This window comes from Pezoporus wallicus, unplaced genomic scaffold (genome assembly GCF_028554395.1).
Source record: "Pezoporus wallicus isolate ANWC-B61680 ecotype Strahan unplaced genomic scaffold, APGP_CSIRO_Pwel_v1 contig_7840, whole genome shotgun sequence".
NCBI classification, from domain to species: Eukaryota; Metazoa; Chordata; class Aves; order Psittaciformes; family Psittacidae; genus Pezoporus; species Pezoporus wallicus.
The window spans coordinates 613972-638297 of NW_026641737.1; the positions used below are offsets into that span (position 1 = coordinate 613972).

The following is a 24326-nucleotide window of genomic DNA, read 5'->3' on the forward strand; positions in this document are numbered from 1 at the left end:
AATGTCAGAGAACTTCTGAAGGCTTACATACACACACACACCCCCCCCGACAATGTTCCTAAAGATGAGCTAAGAAGATGGGCAAACGACTAGGGCCTCTGCTAGGGTGTGAGAGCCATCGCTCAAGCCTATGCTATGCATGATTCAGACCAGTACTTGATCTTGAATCTCTCATGACCTAAGTAAACTTTGTCCATCAGATTACCATCCTGCAATCTTTTTCTGGTTCAAACACACAATGGAGTGATGACAGTTTACAGAGTGGAAAATGTGGCAGCTGCCTAGCTGTGCATACCCTTGCAGAGCACAGCAGAGAATTTGCTGGAACCTTTGCAGGAAAGAGGTTTAAAGATAATTTATTTTACCCTTAAACACCTAAAGCAAAGTCCCATTGTCTTGCACCCTGGGGTATGCACTCCGAAATTTTCCATGACTCAGCTGACACACAGTAAGTCAGGAAGGCATGGGAACTTGACAGCATGCCTGATAGCACTATCAGATAAAATCTGGAATATCTAGCTAGAGAGGTGTAAGAAAGAACAAGCACATCTGCCCACTTTCCTTGCTGTTAGAGTTAGCCATTCATAAAGCTTATTGAGCATAATGGAATGTGGACTCATAATCTGCTTCAGTCCTGAACGTAAGTGCTTAGTTATTTCTGGCAGAACTTTAAACAGAGATGCTGTGCTGTACATGAAAACACAGCAGACAGCTTGTGTTGTCTGCCCTGACAGCAGAGCTACTGGTACCACAACTCCAAGAAAAAAGAGCAAAAAATGCCCAGGAAAAGAATAGTATCTTAAGTTTCCACAACTGTGACTGTGGATGTCTGCAAATGGCCCTGCTTCACTATAATGCATTCTGGAAGTAAGAAACATTTTATGAAATGGCACTTTCGAATCAAGATGCAAAACGTGTGCTGTCTTAAAGATTCAGTAAGACTGTAACATACAGTTAACACCTCTTTTTTGGCCTAAAAATGAACAAATAAGCTGAAGTGCCGATTTAAGTATTCTTACCCGTACTGGCAAGAGGTTTACATTTTTATTTGCCTTTTACAGACCAGTTAAAAATAATACATGAATATGGATGATCACCTAGAAATAAATGGGGGAAGCTGTTACAGGAAATATAGGAATGCCCCTCAACTAAGTAAAACATGTACCTTGGCTATCAATGTTTTTCATAGTTATAATTATTTATCTTTTGAAAACCTGCAATGCTGTCCATTTAATACAACCATAACGTTCAAAATGTTATATGACATTGATTTTCTGATATAAGCAGAGGCTTATATTCCAATGATACAAGGTGTCTATATACAGTATCTATGCAGGTGAATATGACAGTATGAAAACCAGTTCCCTGCTGTGGAAGGTAAACCTGCACACTGCTGAAATAGACTGCTTTCCACTAGTTCAACAGCTATATGTTAGTTACAGAGAACTAAGGGGAACACGTTACTGATACAGACTCCTAGCAAGTAAAGTAAAAGAGGAGACTGCAGGTCAAACAGGGACCTGTGGAAAGAAAAATATTCTGTAATTCTTCAAGGTACAGACCCCTTGCATCAAGGAAATTACAGCTGAAAGGATTTTAATTAATTCTAGGTTGCCTGACAATGAATAATCCCTGCTTTCCCCTCCTAATATTCTGTACAGTTCCAATAAGTGAATAATGTTCTCTTCAGACATCTTGAGGTAAGTTGCACAACTCAATTTTCATTTTCCTTCCTGATTAGTCATTTCACACCACTAACCTATTTTGTAAGTTGCTTCAAAGTACTACTTGAGGTTTGCCAAACTTTCCTTCTTTCTAAAGGTATCTAAAGCAGAAAACAATTTACCTAAAGCTGATTATACCATAGCCACTTACTTACACAACTTTTTAAATTTTATTGTTGCTCATTTCAATGACCTGGCATTGCACTATTAGTCAGGGAAAGAATGCTTGGGGTGGGGGTGTGGGTGCGAAAAAGTAAAAAAGGCAAAAAATTGTTCTCTATTGCTTATGCACAAATAATTTCGCTACATATTTTTCATAAGAGAATAGACCTGTAACTCTTACTTGCACATCAGTTTTCAGTTGCTACTTCAACTTTACAGTAATTTTTAAGCTTCTCTAAAATTCCTAATACATATGTTCAGTGAAGCAATCTCACTGCAGTTCCAGAACCACCACATACCACTAGCTCTCTCCATTCTCAGTGAGTGAGAATAGTGTCCATGGAGATTCCCCTTTGAGCCCTAGACGTGATACTTACAAATAAACACAAAAGAAGATGTAAAGTAAACTAACTCCCCAGCTCACCTGATCATCCTGTTAGACTCGTCATGATCCGGATCAGCATCCTGCATTTCCCCATTGTCACTATGGCATCCTGTCATTGACATCTCAGAATCATGAGCTATAGATTCTTCCATGTCATCTATAAAACCACTGTTTCTTTCACTGTCATTGTCGTCACTCCCTTCTTCCATGACCACATCAGACTCGGCCCCAGGACTAAGAAGATCTGGAATATTGTTTCTGAAGTTATTATATGAAAACATACAATACTCCAATCACAATATCCTTACACATTCTGAGCTTCAGGAAACCTCAGGTTCTTTTTGGAACTCTACAGCCTGGGTGTATCTTTACTTGGTACTCTGTGTGCTGGTTAAGTGTGGTTTTTAACCAGTTACTTAGAACATCGCCAAAGAAAACTGGAAATGCATCAAACCAAAATAATTTCAGAAATACAACTTTCTAATAAAAAATGCCAAAGTCAAAGCAGAATTTCTTATCCATGGACTTCTAACAAACATTCTATACTCATGAGCTTTATTTCTGAGATCTGACAGATTTTCTATACAGCTTGAATGCTGTGTACTGGCTTGATGGCTGTTGGCAGGCTAGAGTTGAAAACTGATGCAAGAAGAGAAGTAATTTCAAAGCTAGAAATTTTGTAATAATGATGATGACATGACGACGAACTACTGAAATAACTCCCAAGACAATTACTCATAATGTGAACTATATTTTTTTTTTACACTTGGAACAAGTGTTCTCTGTGAAGGCTGCACAATATGGAACAGTAACCCCTATTAGTGAAATAACGCTTCCTGCTTTTATAAAAGAAATATTAAATAAATATTTAAATGTTCAATGGCATAGAAAAAACATGAAGACTTAGGATTTAACTTATTTGGCTATGGCTTAGTATTAATAGTATCTTCTAGGTTATATTTAAATTATATTAAACTTTCCAGTTTCAAGATTAGATATACCTAAGCAAGATGAAAGTAAGAAATAACTTTTGATTGTACTGCTGCTTACGAATGGATTTCTGTGGAAGACCTAATGACTTACATTACAAAAACAACCCCCCCCAAACCCCAAGGAAAATGAAGCAAACACACACACACACAGAAACCCAACCTGCTGTTACACAGGCTGTGATCTAACATGGCAAAATCATCAGTCCTGTCAGACAGTAAAAACAGCACTAGTTTTTTCTGGGATGTTTGCAGTGTTTCAGTAATCTGAAGTAAGGTTGAAATCACATGGAAGACACCAAATAGTCTCACCAAGAAACTTCTGCCTTAATTGTGTGGAGGAATGTTCTTGACAGTCAGTGTAGATGATGCCTCAAAAGAAAAAGCACACTGATCTGACTGACAGCAAAATGTTTTGAATTGATGGTATCTCAGTCAAATTGGAAGTGCACAACTGAAAGGTTTGTTTCCATGTAGAGTAGTCTTAAAATATTTGGATATAAGTTACGGATGTGTGATTGAAAGATACATTATAGTTCATCTCTAGCAGAAACAATCATCCACTCATGAATGACACTTTACGGTGCAAGGCTATCTCTTTGCTATTCCTACAACACTTTTTAAATCTCTATATTCAATAAACCCACAATCAGTTAAAAATAGCCTCCTACATTTAGGATGTAATGTGTTTATTAATGAGACCATACTTGGAATTTTATTACTTCAGCTCTTCCTTCACTTACTATTTTGGGCAAAATGTATCACACAGCAGATGGACAAAGTGACAGATACTTTATTAAGTTTGAAAACAATGTGAATCAAATTACTGTAAGAATAGAAATGAGATAGCAAGATGAAATTGCCTTTGATAATCCTAACGACCTTACATCAGTCATTTAGGATAGACAACTAAGAGTTAGAATCATAAAAGGGTTTGGGTTGGGAGGGACCTTAAAGATCATCTAGTTCCAATCTCCCTGCCATGGGCAGGGACACCTTCCACTAGACCAGGTTGCTCAAAGCCCTGTGAAACCGCTCCAGCCAGTGAGTTGGCTTCATTCGGAGATCTGCTCAGATGCCTCAATACAAATGCTCGTAGAATGGGGAATAAACAAGAGGAATTAGAGATGTGTGCATGTCTACAGGGATATGATATAATAGGCATCACAGAAACATGGTGGGATGGCTCCTATGACTGGAGTGTTGGAATAGAAGCTTACAGGCTCTTTAGAAAAGACAGGCCCAGCAGACAGGGAAGGGGAATAGCTATTTATATCAGTGATAGGCTGGAGAGTATGGACCTCTTTCTGGGGACAGGTGAGCAGTCAACAGAGAGCTTCTGGGTCAGGGGCAAAGGGAGAACAGCAATGGGGGACATTATTGTGGGGATGTCCCACAGTATGTCCACATATCCCACAGGATATCCCACAGGATGTCCACAGCAGCTATAGGCTGCCTGATCAAGAGGACTCTGTGGATGAAGTACTCTATAGACAGATAGGAAAAGCCTCACGCTCACAGGCCCTTGTCCTCATGGGGGTCTTCAACCACCCTGACATCTGTTGGAGCGAAGTTACGGCCCCGCACAAGCAATCCAGGAGGTTCCTCGATTGCGTAGAAGACAACTTCCTTCTGCAAGTAATAGAGGAGCCCACAAGGAGAGGTGCCATGCTTGATCTCGTGCTCACCAACAGGGAAGGGCTCATTGGAAACATGACGCTCCAGGGCAGCCTTGGATGCAGCGATCATGAGATGGTCGAATTTGAGATCCTCAGGACAGTGAGAACAGCGTGCAGCAAGCTCACTGCCCTGGACTTCAAGAGAGCAGACATTGGCTTCTTCAGGAACCTGCTTAGGAAGGTTCCATGGGATACAGCCCTAGAGGGCAGAGGGGCCCAAGACTGTTGGTTGATATTCAAGGATCACCTGCTACAAGCTCAGGAGTGTTGCATCCCAACTAGAAGGAAGTGCAGCAGGAGGGCCAGGAGACCTCCTTGGATGGATAAGGAGCTGCTGAGGAAACTTAGAGGGAAAAAAAGAGGCTTATAAAAGGTGGAAGTGAGGACAGGCGGCCTGGGAAGAATACAGGGATATTATCCAGGAAGCTACGGACCAGTTCAGGAAAGCTAAGGCCCAGTTAGAATTACATCTGGCAGGGGATGTGAAAGATAACAGGAAGAGCTTCTACAGGTATGTAGCAAATAAAAGACAAAATAGGGATAATGTGGGCCCTCTCTGGAGGCTATCAGAACTTGCTAACCTAGATTTGGAGAAGGCTGAGGTTCTCAATAACTTCTTTGCCTCAGTCTTCACTGGCAAATACTCTGACCACACCACCTGAGCCTTGGAAGGCAGATACAGGGACTGTGACAATGAAGACCTTAGGCCCACTGTAGGAGAGGATCAGGTTCAAGATCATCTTAGGAACCTGAACGTGCACAAGTCCATAGGACCTGATAAAACTCATCTGTGGGTCCTGAAGGAGCTGGCGAATCAAGTTGCTAAGCCACTGTCTGTCATATTTGAAAAATCATGGCAGTCAGGTGAAGTTCCTGACGACTGGAAAAAGGGAAATATAACCCCCATTTTCAAAAAAGTGGAATATGGAAGACCCAGACAGCTACAGACCAGTTAGTCTCACCTCTGTGCCTGGCAAAATCTTGAAGCACATTCTCCTGGAAGGCATGCTAAGGCACATGAAGAACAACAAGGTGCTTGGTGACAGCCAGCATGGCTTCACTAAGGGGAAATCCTGCCTAATCAATTTGGTGGCCTTCTATGATGGGGCTATGGAACTGATGGATAGGGGCAAAGCAGTTGATGTCATCTATCTGGACTTGTGCAAAGCGTTCAACACTATCCCACACAACATCTTTGTCTCTAAACTGGAGGGACATCAATTTGATGGACAGACCACTCAGTGAGTAAAGAACTGGCTGGATGGCTGCAAGCAAAGAGTTGTGGTCAATGGCTCAATGTCCTGCTGGAGACCAGTAATGAGTGGTGTCCCTCAGGGATCGGTGTTGGAACCGATCCTGTTCAACATTTTTGTTGGTGACATGGACAGTGGGATTGAGGTGCCCTCATCAAGTTTGCCATTGACACTAACTTATGTGGTTTGGTTGATATGGTGAAGGGAAGAGATGCCATCCACAGGGACCCTGACACACTTGTAAGGTGTGCCAATACCAACCTCATAAAGTTCAACCATAACAAGTGCAAGGTCCTACACCTGGGTCTGGGCAATCCCAGGCACAGCTACAGGTTGGGCAAAGAAGAGATTCAGAGCAGGCCTGAAGAGAAAGACTTGGGGGTGTTGGTTGATGAGAAAATGAACATGAGCTGGCTTCAGTGTGCGCTTGCAGCTCAGAAAGCCAACCGTATCCTGGGCTGCATCAAAAGGAGCGTGACCAGCAGGTCGAAGGAGATGATCCTGCCCCTCTACTCTGCTCTTGTGAGACCTCACTTGGAGTATTCTGTGCAGTTCTGGTGTCCTCAACATAAAAAGGATATGGAATTGTTGGAACAAGTCCAGAGGAGGGCCACAGAGATAATCAGGGGACTGGAGCACCTCCCCTATGAAGACAGCCTGAGAAAGTTGGGGTTGTTCAGCCTGGAGAACAGAAGGCTGTGTGAAGACTGCATAGCAGCCTTCTGGTATCTGGAGGGGGCCTACTAGGTTAATGGGTTCAAACTTAAACAGAGGAAGTTCAGGTTAGATATAAGGAAGAAATTCTTTACTGTAAGGTTGGTGAGGCACTGGCATGGGTTGCCTGGAGAAGTTGTGAATGCTCCATCCCTGGCGGTGTTCAAGGACAGGCTGGACAGAGCCTTGGGTGACATGGTTTAGTGTGTGATGTCCCTGCCCACGGCAGTGGGGTTGGAACTAGATGATCTTAAGGTCCTTTCCAAACCTAACCATTCTATCATACCATAAATAAGGTATAAATTGTGTAAAGACTAAAAAATAATAATAGTGACTCCAAGAGTGAAGCTTAAGGTGCATCAGAGAGGACATGCAGTAGGAGTGCAATGGCAACCTTCCAGAACATCATGCACCTTATAATGTTTCAAATTGGATACTTAGCATCCAAAATATTTTTGCCTACAAGGATTGGCTTTAAACAGTAGTACTTTCTAATAATACAGTCACACTACTATGAAAAACACTATGAAAAATTTTAGTTAACATTCCCAATTTTGGAAATTGTTGGTATGTCTTCAATAAAGTAGCTCACAGGTTTAAAGTTTGAAAAAAAGATTCCTGAGAAGACAATACTCTGTTAGCCTCAAAAGCAGTTTAGGCTGACAACTTAACACAGTAATATGCATTAGAAACTGAACACTTCACCACACTTCTCATTCCCTCATTACATGGAAAACTGACATTTTCAAGGCAATCAACAACTCATCTACAACCACCCTTTTTTTCCTCCAGTGCCGTCTGTCAAGCCTACCCATAAATTCTATACTTGACACAAAACTGACAGCACATGTATGGGAAAATCGGCAGATATTCAAGCCTTTATTTCTGGCAACTGATATGATTCATTTTATACCAACAGTAACTAGTGGAATTTTTCCTGGATGGCATTCCCAGTTCTTCCAGGTATGCTTTTCCTTCTCGGTAAGATTATCTTAAAGCAAACACTTCTTCCCTCTCCCCCAGATTAAAAAGCAATTTTGTGTTTGTATCTGAATACCACCTTCTCATGGTTATGGCTTTTTGCTTTACTTTAGCATTCTGCATTCAACAGGCCATGATAGTCAGACCATTTTGCTGCTGACACCATCTCTGAGGCACAGGCTGAGCCTGTCACTGACACCTATTTGGAAGACACACACTCTGCTCTGAGCCACTTGTAGGGTTCCTCCCACATTTCATCTTTGACTTAGAAATATTGCAGAGGAAAGGCCACTCCCAAGCAGTGGAAAATTGTGTCTTTGCATAGTTCTCAGTTTTACATTTCTTTTATTTAACTGATGGTTTAAACAATGACAGAAACCGCTGTTAGGGCAACTTACCTCCGTTAATGGCAACTTCCCCCAGGCAGTTATTTGGCACTTTAGGAGCACAACGTTTGTGACAGTTGAACCTACAGTCTGTTAAGGAAAAAAGGGATACAGCAGAATTACACCTCTCTTCCTGTGACACAATTGTATTTTTTTCCTGCTCTTGAGCCTATATATGTCAAGCTCTACCACTGCACACTACTACAGATTTAACATGCCCAAAGATCACTCTTTATCCTGGGTGCATGCCATCTGCCAGTGGAAGGGACAGGATTAAAGATGCTAGAAGTGTGTTTCCTTAGGGGGAAAAGAAAGCATTACAATGGGCAGTTGGGTGGAGGCACTACCTGCAGCTGAAGGGTGTGCTCAACTTGGCTAGCGGAGTGACGGGGAGACCCAAGTGCTTGGCTGCAAAGTTAGAGCTGCTTTTCCAGTATATCTCCTGCAGTTGAAGAGACTGAATACATATCAAAAACTGCTGACTGAAAATTGAAACAGCAGAACCCTAGCCAACAATTATAAGTGAGAAGATATTTGTTCTTTACATCTCAAAGCAACTTCTGTGCTGCTTTCAGTGGATGGTTCCTTCAATTCCTTCCTTATTTCCCAGATATTTTTATTTCAGTCTACCTTTACTTTTTTCATATGTGTAAGTAGCACTTTATTAGACTTCATCTTAACTTTTTATTTTGGCTTCTGAACACATCTTATTTAAACTAAAAGCTGTAAGTTAATAACACACCTGGAAAAGCAAACAGTAGGAAGGAATATACCAAGGTTGTCTATATCCTTGAAATTATTTAACTTCAGATCCAAAAATCAACTGAGGTGTAGCAGGGCCAAACTGTAGGCAATTTTTTTTTTTTTTAAACCAGGTTAATATTTGCTTATGTCATTGGGATTCAAAATGAAATGGAACAGGTTATGCCTTTATAGATATTTTGCTTTAGTTAAATCACATCAGAGTCACATATTAAGTTAAATGAATGCTACTGAATTTTTGCAGGGAGTTAGTTCAAAGAAGCAACACAAAGTATACCGATTAATCCTATGCGATTACTGCTTATTTTAATAGAAGGAAGGTGATTTTAAGAATCTGATAGCCAACATTATCTAACACCATACCATGCACGAGGCTTTGCATTTAAGGCCCCTCTAGCTGGCTAAGGTGAACCAGTAGTCTAGGCTACAATCCAAGCAGCTTGGTTCACTTCAGCACCTACTACGGTACAACAGCATGAGACTTCAAAGCACTTTAGTTAGTTACACTGGAAAAATGTGGTTCTAAATTCTCATATAAGCTCATCTTAATTCCATTACAACTTCCTCAAACCCCTGAACTACTGGGACGCAGGCACATACTTCAACATAAAATTTTGCAGATTAAAAACAATGAAGAATACAGTCTTTTGTGTTAACTATTATGCTGTAATTGCCTGTGAGCACAGGCTCACCTACTGCTAAATACAAGATAATTTACACCTGAACCAAAAAGGTGTGAGCTATTGCAGATGTACTGCAGGGTAAAAATGAACAGCCATGCAGACAGCTCCTGCAGAACAGCAATTACTGTAATTTTGACTCCAGTTTAATCCAATGTAATTGTACATGTGTCTACACCTAGGCAGTTTGGTGAGGAAACCATGAGTAAGGCTACATAGTAACCACTCAAACGCTAATTTACTAATTTTATTATGCTTAGCTTTTATGTACCTAAGGGGTGTCTGCTTACCTTTGCATTGCAAACCCTGTCTAAAAAGCCCTTTGAGAAGCTTCTTGCAGTACTGGCAAACTGTTGGCCGTGTATAAGAGTGGATGACGAAAGTGTGAGGCACTTTAACCTTGGACAGTAAGATCTTGTCAAGCTGAATAGGTCGCCCAATATATGATTGTGAATTTGATCTCTTCTCTCGCCCAGTGAATGATTCTGATGGTGTCTTTTGCTGTGAAATACATAAAAAGAACACGTGAAATAATCATGATGTTCTAACTTTTAAAAGACTATCACACTCACTCACCTCATGAACAGTAAGTCGTGTCATAAAAAGAAACGTGTTTTTAAATACTAATAGAAAGTGCAAATCTCGCTGACTGCTTATGAAAAATTTGAATGATAGCAAACACTATCTTTGCTGACACTACTGTCATACATTCCACATTGTGACTGAAACAGGGTTTCAGGGTTTTATTGAAAAAAGAAAAAAAAAAAAAAAAAAAAAGAAAAAAGAATTAAAATATTAAAAATTTCTCAGAAAAGCATTTTGCATTCTGACAAACACACAAGCCATTTTTACCCCTCTTATTTTCTGTTTTATATCAAATTTAACTTTGAAAGGCTGTATTTTTTGTATAAATATTAGAAACTAGTTACCTTATTCCATGTGCATGCAGGAGTTTGATACAAAAGAGATTAGTTTTTTCCATCCCCTTCATTTAGAATTTTTGCTATCACTATAATTTTGCTATCAAATGTGGTAAGCCACATTTAGATTACACACAATGTGTCACAATAGGTGTATAAATGCACGTAGCTAAATATATATAAAGTGAGACATACAACCTAAGGTATGGAATAAAAAGAATTTCTGAAAGAAATTATTAACCTTATCTTCTCAACTCATGTAAATAGGTAATTACCCCAGAAATCAACTGACCCAGAAAGCTGCCTTCTCCCAGTAGCTGAACTTAAGAAACAACCAAACTACACCCACAATTAACACTGAAAGGAGGGCAAAAAAAAAGCTGCAAGATGCAGCTTGCTAATTTAAAACTCAGCATCTTCTTACCGTCATCTGCAAATAATAACTGAAGGCTAGAAAACCAGTCATTCCCATCTGATATCCTCTAATCTAATCTAAACTAAACTTACTATTATCACTTTGCCTTCATTTTCCAAATTATTGCCAAATCAAAAATTATTTTGGCAACTGAACAGTATTAAAAGCTTTTAAAAAAAATCCAAATTACTTCTATCTAGTTAACCTCATGCTCAAAGGATTTTAGAGATCTTGTTTGTCCCAGATTTTCTCACCAAATACCTTGCAATTTTACAAACTCCAGTAGTGTTGCTGAAATGTACTAAGACTCATCTTAGGCACTTATATGATTATCAGAGAGACACATTTCCCTACAGCTTTGGCTCTGACCACTGAGATATGCTGCCCAGATGATGTCTCATCAAATCTTAGTTGTGGTACAGTTTGAGTGTTGGACAAATTATTTGCTGCAAGTTTTGTTTTTTTGAGTTGGGTGGCAAGTTTTCAGCTTTGATGTGCTAATATATGCTTCTGCATAGCTCTGAGAAAACATCAGGTTTTACAAGTGGCATATGGTGTAACACATCAGCAACTCTTAGTTTACAATGTTTTCGGGTAAAGAGGTAAAGCTGAATTTCATCTTCTCCCATACTATACTCCCATACATCAGTAGTCATGGATCTGGTCTCTCTCCTGCATGCTCAGGCCTGATATGAGGGACTTGCACTCCCTCCCTCTTCCAGACAGTCACAATGTGACCCCTCGGCTACTCTCAGAACTATCAAGGGAAGGGAAGCTGGTGACAGCTCAGAACTCATGGCAGTAGCAAACAGCATCACTCCACACCCCTCTGATGACTGACTAGGAGGAGGAGCATGTCCTCCCTCTTGTCAATGATAAGCTTCTTCTCCCAGTATCTTCCAGAACTCCTCTCAATAACCCCTCAACTTTAACTTCCAACACTCCCAGCATCAGACAGATTCCACAATTTAAAGCCCCCAAAAGAAAACGAGTAACTGTTCCATTTTCACTGCAAAAGTGAGAATCTCTTCCACAAAGCACCTTCTTCTTTAGCCAGTGTGCTTTGTTTCTTAGAAAGATAAATTACTTTTTCCTGGTAGTCAGCCAGGCTACTGACTCAGCAGATCTGGAAACTTCCCAGGAAATGACTGCTTAACTGGATTACACCATGGAAACTAACAGCCTGTGCAGCTCTGAACGCTAAACAGTTCTTTAGAACAATCATCCCAGCAAGGTAATCTATACTTTAACAGCTCAGAATATGATTTTCCAAGTGACAACAAACACAAAGAAACATGTGCAGATATTTAACTATACAGATGTTCAGCCAAACAAGTGACACCAATCTCATTCAGAGCCTTCAATTCAATTAAGCCTTAAACTATGAGAATATCTAACAGAATCCAGTGTTTGCTTACATTTTCATTCTGAAAAAAAGGGTTATTTTTAATTCCAAGATGGGAGAGATGCCAAGCTTTTTCTTCAACATGGGGCATTCAAGCATGGTCCTTACTAGCGTTGCCCCTCCTTCTTCAACTTTGAATTTTGGGAATATGCTGAAGCTACTCATGGTTTATCTGGCAAGCTTTGTTAAAAACTATTCAAAGACACAACAATTTGTCTACAGTAGACAGAAGCACAAAGTAATTGTGCAGAACCCTGTCACTGCTGAAAGGAGAAGGTCCTCCATATAACCATTGCCCCAAAAGTAAAAATACTTCAGAAGGAGATCTTTCCTGTCTTTTTTACCTTGTTCAAATCCATTGCAAAATACAATTAAGAGACTTAAATAAATACTGATTCCCTGACAATGAAATTCAGCTGTTCCTATTACCCTGGTGAGCCTGACTGTCTTCTAGCACCACACCTATCACTTGCAGGCACAGAAATCAAAGAAACTTTAGGGAGATGCTGAAGGGGCTAATGCGAAGCAATAAAAGCTGACTACCTGGATGCAGAGTTGGTGTCTTGGGAATGAAGACAAAGGCTAGACCTGCAATCAGATACAGAGGCCAGCCTAAAACATAAAATAGACTGCTGTTTGCCTGACTTCTTTTAAAAGGTTTCAACAGTCACATTAAAACTGTCCCAGGCATTCTGACAAAACTTTACTGAAGGCCTTCATGTTCTAAAAAAGTCAGAAAAGAAATACTTCCATTTTGACAACTGATACCCATTTTACATCATACTTGCAGAAACACATTTAAGTCAGTAACCTTCACTCAGAAGAAAATAGGCTACATATCCTATATTCTCCAAAATACATATTTTTCCAAAACTGTTCACAAAGCAGTGCTAACGCTAACCTTTCGTAGGCTCAATATCTTAAAAGTATTTTGACATTATTCCAGTACTTTACACTGAGATATTCAAATAAAACCAACTCAGGTATTCCTACAATTTTGAAATGTTTGCCTTAACAAAAGAAACAAACTGTCATGAGTTAGGTTGGTTTTGATTTGTTTTTTCTTTTTTATTTATTTACTTGGACAACTGAGAAAAGTGATGTATATTTTAAAGAAACAAACAGCAATAACTGTCTGTATGAAGTTATATTTTCAGCTTTGAAACATGCATTTCCTTCCTGTATTGAAGGCAGAGGATAAAGCCTTAATATGTTCATATACAATTTCTTCACAGGAAGCTACTGTCAAATGAGGTGCTAGATATCTATGTAACCACAAGGACTACTATGTTTTTAATGCAATGCAAATGTTGACTTTCTTTTACAAATTAAACTATGTGACTGTAATTAAGTGAATTCAAGGAAACAAATCTTCAGTTAAATATACTGAAATACCACACTTAGACTGCAATCAACTGTGTTGTCTTTTGAGGCTTTTAGCACTCTTTAAGTCAAGTGTATGATTTAATCCTACAAGCTCCATAGTTAAATAGCTATGGCTTCAAAAACACTTCAGTGTCACATGTGTAAACACATCAAAGAACTGACTTCACTATGAACTGTTAATATTAAACTATCTACAGATGGAAATTATTATGTACCCTGCTCCTCCACTCAGACAGCAAACAGTGGTTTGAATGTTCTGTCTGTAACCTGACTTATTTTGTAAAGTAACAAGATTACTGGGTTTCAGCAGTTATTGTGTGACTATGCTGACTTTTCTGAGTCACGGATTTCCCAAAACAAAAGCCCTTTTTTACAGAGGACTTGCTAGTTGAATTAGGCATAAAAGGGCTTACACAGCACCAACCTTTTTTTCCTGCATCTTACAGACACAAGTTCCTTATAAAATACTAGGTTTAGATTGCTCTTCTATTATATGCTTTATAATCTTAAGTACAATAATTTTGAGCAAGAAATTATTTTAATGTAAGTCTCTTGCACTACTAGGATGCTCACATCATAAGCTGCACTCAGTAGCTCAGTTGTGCCAACTGCATAGAACTATTATGAAAGAAAAAAAGAAGGCACATACCATGATACAAAGGTATCTTAGCCAAGTTCCAACTGAAGACAAAACTATTTAAGGAATCTTTGCACAATTCTGGTTCACTCAGAATTGCATATTTTCCTCCAATGTCTGTGTAAATGAGTCCCACCTGACACTGTCTCCACACCATCTCTACTGAATCAGGGATAAGCAGTAGGTCTTTGGGCTTAACCAAAGCCACAGGTTTGGAAAATGTTTTTGGAAAAGCTTATATATTAGAAAGTGCCATTGAACATGTGTGGGCCAGGAAAAGAGGAGATAAAAGTGTCCTAATTTCCTATATCTGCCAAAGTACAAACTGCCCATTGGGATCTTATACCATTTCACAAGACCCAACACTAACACGAACAATGTCTCAGAGATGCTATAGGAAAGTAAACTGCGTACTTCAGGATGTGCCACTTTTTTATATTTTCAACATGTACAAATCCTTGTGTTAGCACTTAGAAACTACAAGAACTTAGCTCTGAATGTGTGTTTATTTAGGCATATCATGCACTCCTTAGAATTCCTACTGTCACAGTCCCACAAGAAGTACACATCCTCAGTTTAATGGTTACTTATATGAAGGCTCATAAGCTGACAACTGCTGTTACTATTGTATGTCTTCCCCAGAAACAAGATTGGGGATGTAATAGCAAGTGGCAACTACCTAAGGACAAGAACAACCTGAACCTCTCTCCTCCTCCAAGCTGAAGAATCAGATAACCATAAAACCTCTCCAACAGTTCACAAACAAGTTGCATTCAGAAATATCACACATGGCACATAGGAAATTTCAGAACATTTACATCTTTAAACTTTTTACTGTTGTCCCCTCTACCTATCTATCTCCCGAGATATTTGGAAAATATTAGAGGTGCACAACTGATGCAATATTTAATGCTGTCCTAAATATACATCTTTTAACTTAAAATAATTGGCTTGATCATCTTTTAGATTTCATCTGGCTGTAATGAACTTCTGAATCAATCATACTGGGGCAAATGAGGTCAGAAAAGCTAAAATGTACTTTGACATTTCACAAGAAATTCCATCCCAGCATATTTAGTGCATGGCAGCTAGTACAGGGATTACTATCATTTTATGGCCCAGCAATATGTAAGGTAAGCCATTCCAAATCTACTTTCTGCATCCTACAAAGTTTTAATTTAGGGTTCAGTTTGACTTTGAACATCAAAGAAACGAAATGCTTCAAGAAAAAAGGGAACTATATTTTAAATAGTTTTGGTTGATTTTTTTTTAACCTTTAACATAATTTAATATTTTAAATAATTGTAAAAAAAAGCAAACCCAACCCTCCCTAAAAAATAATATCTAAAACACTGTGGAATTAACTTAAACTCCTATTTAAATATTTAACTTTCAAGTGTCAGATTCACTGAGTTCTTGATTCTCAGTTCTGCTCAGTGCATGACCCTAGAGTCTCCTGGTGAATATGTCACTTATGTAAACATTACTTAGGATTGGTTTAGTTCACAGCCTATACTTTACACTTTTATTTTTTATAAATAACATCTAGATTTTGAACCTCAAAAAATTTCAAGGAACATTCTTGAAAAAAGCATGTGTTGTTTTATTAAACAAATGAGTAGAGAGAAAGTCTTCCAATAAAATGGAGGAATGTGCAGTGCATATCACCAGGGCATGGAAGGATAACTTGGGGATGCCAAACTAGAATATAACTATGAGTGGTATTAATTTACAGTTAACTTGAGTGTCTTTCTTCAAGACAAAATATTAATTTTGCCTAGGAGGATCTTTGGTCTAATGAACTCTATTCTAGCCATTAGAAAGACTCCTACTAATTACAACTGGCTTAAGGCATGAAGCTGATCTCAGCTGCAACATCCTAAACTCTTCTTTAACCCTTTCCTCAAGGGCTCCTTTTTTCCAGTCCAGTAAGCTAGGGAGCCACTATAGGGACTGGAACTGGGAAAAGGAGATGCATCTTCAAAGTGTGGGAAATTCACACTTAAAAGAGTGGGAGTTTTTGAGTCACTAGAAACGAGAGCTTCTTATTTCAGTGGAGTAAGAGAAAAGAGCAGCTGTATTAAGAACTGGGTACAAGGGAAGAAAGGGAAAATGACCACCTACAACTCACTCAAGACAATTCCCTTCCAGAGAATCTACTGTCCTAGTTCTGCAAAATCACTCTTCTATATATAGCTGAAAAGCCTGAAGCTAGCTCTGCTCATAACAAATCTGCAGAGGCAGGCAACACCTGGTGCTTTGTAGCCTGTCAGTGATAGGTAAATAGTCTTTTCAATTAAAATTATTTAAATTTTAAAATATTTAGTAAAAAATAATCCCAAATTCTTCAGAAAAAGCGAAGTAAGTAAATATGTAAGTGACTTTGTAATATTCCATTTACCTGTGCCCTGTGAAACACAGCACTGCTATATAAAATGCAAAGCCCAGCTAGGCTTTTTCTGAGAAATCACTTCCAATGTAACTAAAATAACTTTAGTATATCGACATTCATCACTTCTAGAAGAATGAGGAAAAGTTACCAAAATAATGGTAACCTATATAAAAATAAATAGAAATAAAATTCTATTGTCTCATGTAAATATATTTGAAGTAAAAACATAGATGGTTAATACATTTTCTTTTACAAAAAAAAACCTTAATTTTGTTTTTCCTCCAAATACCTTTTTTTTAAATTATTACTGCTTTTAATTACTGTTGATACAGGGTTATCCATCACTACCCAAATTGATGGATTCATCATTTTTAAGATAGCACATACTTAGAACAAAATTATCTTGGATATTAGAAAACCCATATTCTATATATGTTTGTTTAATTGTTTTATGGGTATTCTGTGGCATTGTAATACTGTAATATATCTACAAAATGCATTTTTTCTACAAAAAGAATATATGTGTTTTAGGAAGAAATAAAGTTACTTTTTTTAAAGAGATGATAACCTTCATTTCACCATAACAAAATATTCCTCAGATTATCTATGTAGTATTACTAAAAAGGAAAACATTTGCAAAGCCTGCTCTTCTCTGGCTGCCTCTCAAATATATGCTGCAAGGGAAAGAGGCCAACATTTCATAGTTTAAACATGAATAGCTTCTTTGGAAAATCCATATTGAAATTCAAAGAGGACATCCATTGACGTGAAGTAACCATTAAAAAAACACCAAACTGTTTTTCATTTAGACTTGATACTCTTTTCGTATATAGCTTTAACTTAGCTGTGCACCGTTTATTTTTATTTCCACATATTCCTTGACTGTTGGGTTGTTTTGTTTTGTGTTTTTTTTTTAATGAAACCATGTTCTGAAAAAGCAACTAAACTGCAGTACATGCTTATTGCTGGTGAGCACTTAAAGGTTGGGTTTGTTCAGCTTAAAATAAAATATTAATTTTATACATTACTCCAGCAAATTCCCAATGTCCTGAAATGAAGTTAAAATTTTCTTCCCATGTCGTACTGTCAGTAAAAGAGCTTCAGTCCAACCAATGACCTCTATCATGCCTAAGAAATGAAAAAGCCACTTTTGTATTAAAATATTTTAATGTTAGCTAATTTTACTGTTAAGTATAAGAATTATGACCTTCACTTTGGAACCTGGACTTTGGAGTGTCACACTGGGTATACTCTTTCTAGAAGAAAAACAAATGCTAGTAAATTCTTAAGACTGTAATATACTAATCTGATTAAATTTCTGCATTTCTTCACATTGATACTGATACTCATAAAAAAAGGATGTTCCTGATAATATGATAGGGAGTAAATACAGCACATACCTCACAGCCAGGGCTGACAGGAGACTGAGACAGGAAGTTGGAAAGAAGAAAAAGCAGAAGAAATAAGGGAGAGAAAAAAGAAAGAAATAATGTTACTTTAGAAGCAAGCATGAAAGTGGGATTATTTTATAGTCTCATTCCATGCTATAGAATGCAAAAGAACTGCATTTGAGCTATGACAGGTAAAAATCTGGGTTACATAGCATTCTCCTAGTTCTACTTGTTTTTAGCATTTCTGTTGATGAGTTTTACACTACTAAATTAAGAATCAGAAAAAGGATATTGCCCAGATTTTATTCTTTGGAGGTAGATTTTTAAAGCTGTAGTCAAATGTAGTCCCCAGTCAATTTTCAACTCAAATGAACTGCTTTATTGGCTTATGAATACATTTAAACATAAAATGAAATTGTGTTTGTGTGTGGTGATCCCCTATGAAAGGATAATTAAAGTACCCTTTGCAGGATACACATTATCCTGTCTCAAAGATTTTTTTAAATGCCACCATTTCCTAAATTAGGGCAAATTGTCTTAACTTTGTAAGTGTCATTTTTCCAGAAGCCAGATTTACAAGCTGAATTTAACACTGTGAGCTAAAGTTGGCTTCTTTCTGGTTCACACAAGATGGACAAAAAGTTCTGAAATCATAACTTAGTAAATAATTCTACGAACTACTTCTCTCCCAACTGCTCTGACTCCACATAGTAATAGAAGCAAAAGTATTTTAGTCCTATTTAACGAATTGACAGATACCTGACGAATTCAGTAGTCCCAAACATGGGTTATATTTTGCTACCAGTAGCTGAAGTGCCACATCAATACGTATAATGAATGGTATGATTTTGTGAACAAGGATGCTATTGCTTAGTATATTCATGCAGACTGTAGAAAAAAGGAACACATTCCAAAGTGCATGCTTAGACTGGCATCACAGTATAAACTGCCATAAAACTTATCTCACAAGTACTGCAGAAGAATGGAGTCCAAAGGACAGACCTGATAGAGGAGAACTGACAAAGCTTATAGACACTTAAAAAAATGGGGAAAAAAAATTGAAACACTTCAATGTAAAAAACCCAAAACAAAACAAAAGACGTACAGAAGCCGTATGTGAGAGCATGTCTGAAAATCTGGTAAATGATACCATGATTTCCTGAAATAAAGAATGAAATTGGAAAGCTATTTCATTTCTCTGGTCTAGTGATCATCTCTGTACCTATTGTAAACATGTTTTCTTTGAACATGCACGTGTGTGTGCATGTGTGATGTTCTGAACCATCAGCATGGGTACACTCATAATTACAGGTTCTTAGGGAAGTATAGTCTGCAGTATATGTAAAACTTACTGTATTTCTTCACTGTCAATTTTAATATTCTCAACAGTTTTAAAACACGTAGTTTTGGAAAACAGGTATGTCATGTAAGAATGTATCAGCAAATAACAGTATTAAAATTAAAAAAGTTTTCAAATTAATTTTTTTTTGCTATCCTGTAACTATACATTGCAGTGAATATTTATAGACACTATACTAAGATGCTCACAATTTTTTTAACCAGAATTCCTGAAACAGTTCAGAACTAGGGCCAGCCTCCTTTAAAATTTTCTGTTTTGGTCTGAGTAAGTCAGCATTTCTGAAACAACCTACTGAGAATTATGAATAATCTACAAAGATTTGTTGTTGCAGTTTTTGCAAAACTTAAGCACCATGCTCATTTATGCAGCTTTTCAATTAAAAAAACAGATTGTTAATGTTAACCTTAATTTCCAAGTAGCTTTAGGCTAATGATAATCAGTAGGATAAGTACATAATTATGGCTCATAGATGGTACCGCATATAACACCAGGTCTACATCATTTGCAATAGTGTCCTTTTAGTATGTCACGTTTAATAAGTTTAATATTCCAATTGAGAGGAAAACATGATAATTGTTTTGTGTACTTAAAAAGTCTTTCCTCTCTTTCAAACGTTAAGGTTTTCAAAGCTTTCACTTAGGAGTGGATTCATTTACACACAGTATAAATTCTTAACTATTCAAGTACATTATAACCACGAGTGTAGAAAGGAACAAATATGCCAAAGATAAAAAAAAAAAAAATTTAACTTGCTACAGTCATTACATTTTGTTCTCAGAAGAGTTGTTTTCATGATGGGAAGCATGACTATAATGTATATACAAGTATAAGATATATTTATGTGTACCCGTGTGTATACTGTATATCTAAATGTATATCTACACACATATATACAGACATACACATACATTCACCAGGAAGATCTATATCAGTTTTCTTCTGAACACTTAAAAATATGCTAAACATGCAGGCTCCAAATAAACAACTATAGCCCTGACTATGACAGATACTCAGTTTGACACTGTGGTGGTAGGGTCACAGTGTTCTCCTGAGGCAAATTTTTACTGTATCATAAACCAATGGATATAATGCTCTGACACAGAAGAAATTCAATTTCTAGTTCCAGAGGAGACATCCCCCAAGATGCAACTACTCACATTAGCATGAGTGGCACCTTTAGAACTGCAAAATTCTTGACAAAGGGAGGAAACTCCTGGGAGTATCAGAAGTGACACATACCTTAAACATACAATCCTTAAGCTGGTGACCTCCCCTCTACATCAAGATGCTTTTTCTCACAGCAATGCTTTATAACTTACATAGAACTCTTCTATGTAGTCTACAATAGGCAAAACCAGAGAGTGCTAAATGTCATTGTTTATTACCAACAATACCCATAACCTCTATAGCTAGGGAATCCCATACCAGAAGGGCTTCATCAGGCATGCTGGGTGAGGGTTCTGCAGAAACTGTCCGAACGGTGCTGAGTCCTGTGAGAGACACGTTTGACAGGCGCCTTTTCCGTACACCACTGCAGTTGTTAGGGATCTTAAATGCACATCTCTTATGGTAATTTAGACCACACCCTGAAAAGAGAAATTTAAAACCTTCTGATGATGGTTTATTACTGGAAAAAGCAAAGATTTTATTTTTCCCCAAGACAAGAGGAATTCAAACCCACCACCCTTATTTTTTATTAAACTTTCTTCCTCTACTCTGCTAGTTTAACTCCTATATTCTACAGATTTTTAGAGAGATAATGCTATAAGCTCCCAATAGTTATATCTATAACCCGTTGTTTTAATTTTTAAAGAATCTATCATCTTACAGTGCAGGAAATTTCTGTCATCAGCATCTGAGAGGTAAGGAAGTCTTTCACTGCAAATGGTACATCCTATTGGATACAGTCTACCAGGAGTCAAATAGTTGTGGCAAAATGAGAACAGACAGCTGTTACTACCTCATATGTACTGACAGCAATTTCAGTTAAATTATCTGAATTAATGAGATATAGAAGGAGATACAGGCCCAGACTCATAGAGAAGTGTAAGATACAGAAAATTTTGTCTTAAAAATATATATAGACCAATTGTTTTGCACTTCAGGTTACAGAACCTTATCTCGGAGGTCTCAGAACACTCAGAAAGATTAGTTCTTTAATCACTTAACTATTCTGATAGTTCCTACATCTCTACCTATTCAATTTGAAAGCAGAATCACAGACAACATGTGTAAGTGGAATGGACAGGTCGCTTCCTGAGGCTGTAAAATCACATCTCACTGCAGCCTACCTTCACATTTGAGCCCCTGACGCACCAGCCCCCACAGCATTTCTCCACAATGGTCACAGAAGGCTGGAGCTCGATACGAGTGAACAAAAAGTGCATGGGGACGAATTTGAAAGTCTTCAAATGTAGCAGAAGCTGTAACAACAAGATCATTCAAAATGTTACTAAAATTAGTAACATAATTAATATGCTTTATTGATGTGGGACTTCGTCACAGAACTAAGCTAAACTACTTCTGGTCACTACAATGATGAACTCTGAATTTTGTAATGGTTGTACTGTATTTTGAAGATAAAAAGATTGCTGATACACCTTCATACTACAATGACCACTGGGAAAAGGATAAAGATGCTTTCACACACTTACAGCAATAACTTCCCTAAGAGGATGCTGCCAATAAAACACAAGAGATTAATAGCATATCAGACATTTATCAGAAATTGCCAGAGTTCAACCAGATGTTGGAAATTTTTCAAAATACTCTTTCACAGACTTGACTGACTACACCTAAAGGGAATGTATCCCTTCAGGTAACTTCAGTAAGGTAATATAAGGTAATATATGCATTATAAAGGTAAATATATCCCTTTCATATAAATTCAGGAATTTATCTTATACACATAAGATAAACAGAACACATGCAGTAAAGAAACAATTTTGTTCCAGACAAGTAAAGGAAAATATATCCAAAATGCGCCATTTCAGCTGACCATTTGGTATGCCTGATTCAGCAGCTGATGTTGTTATTGGTGAACTGATTGCCCAAGTTAAAAATATACACTAGAATTTTGAAAGAAAACATGCAATTATACACCCAATCATCAATAAAGACAAAGCCCTTGCAGAGCAGTCTGGAAGACTGCTATACATTTCCCAGAGTTCCAATCATTTCAAAGTGATGTGTAACAGTTGCAAAAGTTATAAGGGCTAGTTAAAGGTACTAGTGTAAACTAGAAATATAAACAGTGACAATGTTTGAAGAACTATTTAGTATACAGATGCAGCCGGTACCACAATACTTTTAAAAATATGCTTAATTAAATATTTTCTTATTATGTTAAACACGTATCAGAGTCCAAGGGAAAATAATATCTGTCAAACGTTGTTAACATTAATCACATATACAAACATTTGATCTCAGACTGCCATTTAAACAGGTGATTTAAAGCATGTGCTTAATCTTCACAGATATCAGTATGAATGAATCAGGTGGGTAGCCACTAAATGGAAATGCTTTGTCTCTCAACAGAAATGCACTCCTGATTTGCAACTCAGAGGGAAAGAAAACCTATTTTTTAATGGTTCAGTTCAAATGCATTCTTAAAATACCCAAATACCCTTAGCCCCTGGCTTGTTCCTTGTATATTAAAAGAACCAAAAATTTGAGTAACAATCAAGAAAAAGTTTTTAACTAATTCGAGCAGAGTACCAATAAAGACCTACGCCCTGGACTCAGTTCCTTCTGTGCACAAAGGACTCTTACAAAAATCTTTTCCAAATGTCTCCACAGAAGAATATATTTCTAGTCTCAACCACTCTAGGCATCTTTTAACAGAGATATTTGGAATACCATCACACAAGTAGGTTTCAATGATTCCAATGATATCAAGCCTTATTATTTTCATTGAAACAATCCAAATCACGTAACAGTTTGTTTAATTTAGGATTTCATTTTCTTTTCCCAGAATTATTCACTTCCTAGCTTTCAAAATAAGCCATGTTACAAAGTTTAATTCATAAAATTAGGACTTCATAAAACAATCTAACATGCTAGAACACACCAAATCTGAAATATAATAGTTTTATATTTACTTAACAATGTTGGGCCAGGCATATTTTTTTTTTCAGCTTCAAGGACTTCCAAACACACAAGGATACTTGTCAAAAAATCCTATTCTTCTAACTTTTTTTTTCCAGACAATAGTGGTCAAGTTTACTGTTAAGGCAATGCTCACTCTGTAATGGCACTCTCCATCTCTTTGCATAACAAAATGATCATGGAAAAGCTATATATATTTGGGAGCTTTCTAAAGGGCAGGCACCACAACTAGAACACCATGCTCAACACCTTGCAACAGAACTGCAATGTACACTTCTTTGCTATTGTCTGTCCTGGGTTCAGCAGTAGCAGTCATGTTTCTCCTTCGTGGTAGCTGGTGCAGTGCTGTGTTTTGACTTCCAGCCTGGGAACAGTGCTGGTGATACCGATGTTTTCGGTTGTTGCTAAGTGATGTTTACCCTGGCCAAGGACTTTGTGAGGCTCATGATCTGCCAGGGAGGAGGGGAAGCCGGGAGGAAGCAGAGACGGGGCGCCTGACCCAGGCTAGCCAAGGAGGTATTCCATACCACAGCACGTCATGGCCAGGGTGAGGGGTAACTGGGAGTTACCCGGAAGGACACGGGCTTCTGGGTTGGAC

At 37.8% G+C, this 24326-nt stretch overlaps 1 protein-coding gene across 1 annotated transcript in view; it reads right to left on the bottom strand.

Moving 5' to 3' along the window:
* The window catches only part of PRKD1 (protein kinase D1), a 135280-nt gene that overhangs the window by 22714 nt on the left and 88240 nt on the right, over positions 1–24326 (bottom strand). The window contains exons 3-7 of the mRNA XM_057425045.1: positions 21913–22044; positions 21047–21207; positions 10006–10216; positions 8286–8363; positions 2311–2515 (exon numbers count right to left, since the gene is read on the bottom strand). Coding sequence (XP_057281028.1) covers positions 2311–2515; positions 8286–8363; positions 10006–10216; positions 21047–21207; positions 21913–22044 — 787 coding nt within the window. The remainder of the gene's footprint in view (positions 1–2310; positions 2516–8285; positions 8364–10005; positions 10217–21046; positions 21208–21912; positions 22045–24326) is intronic.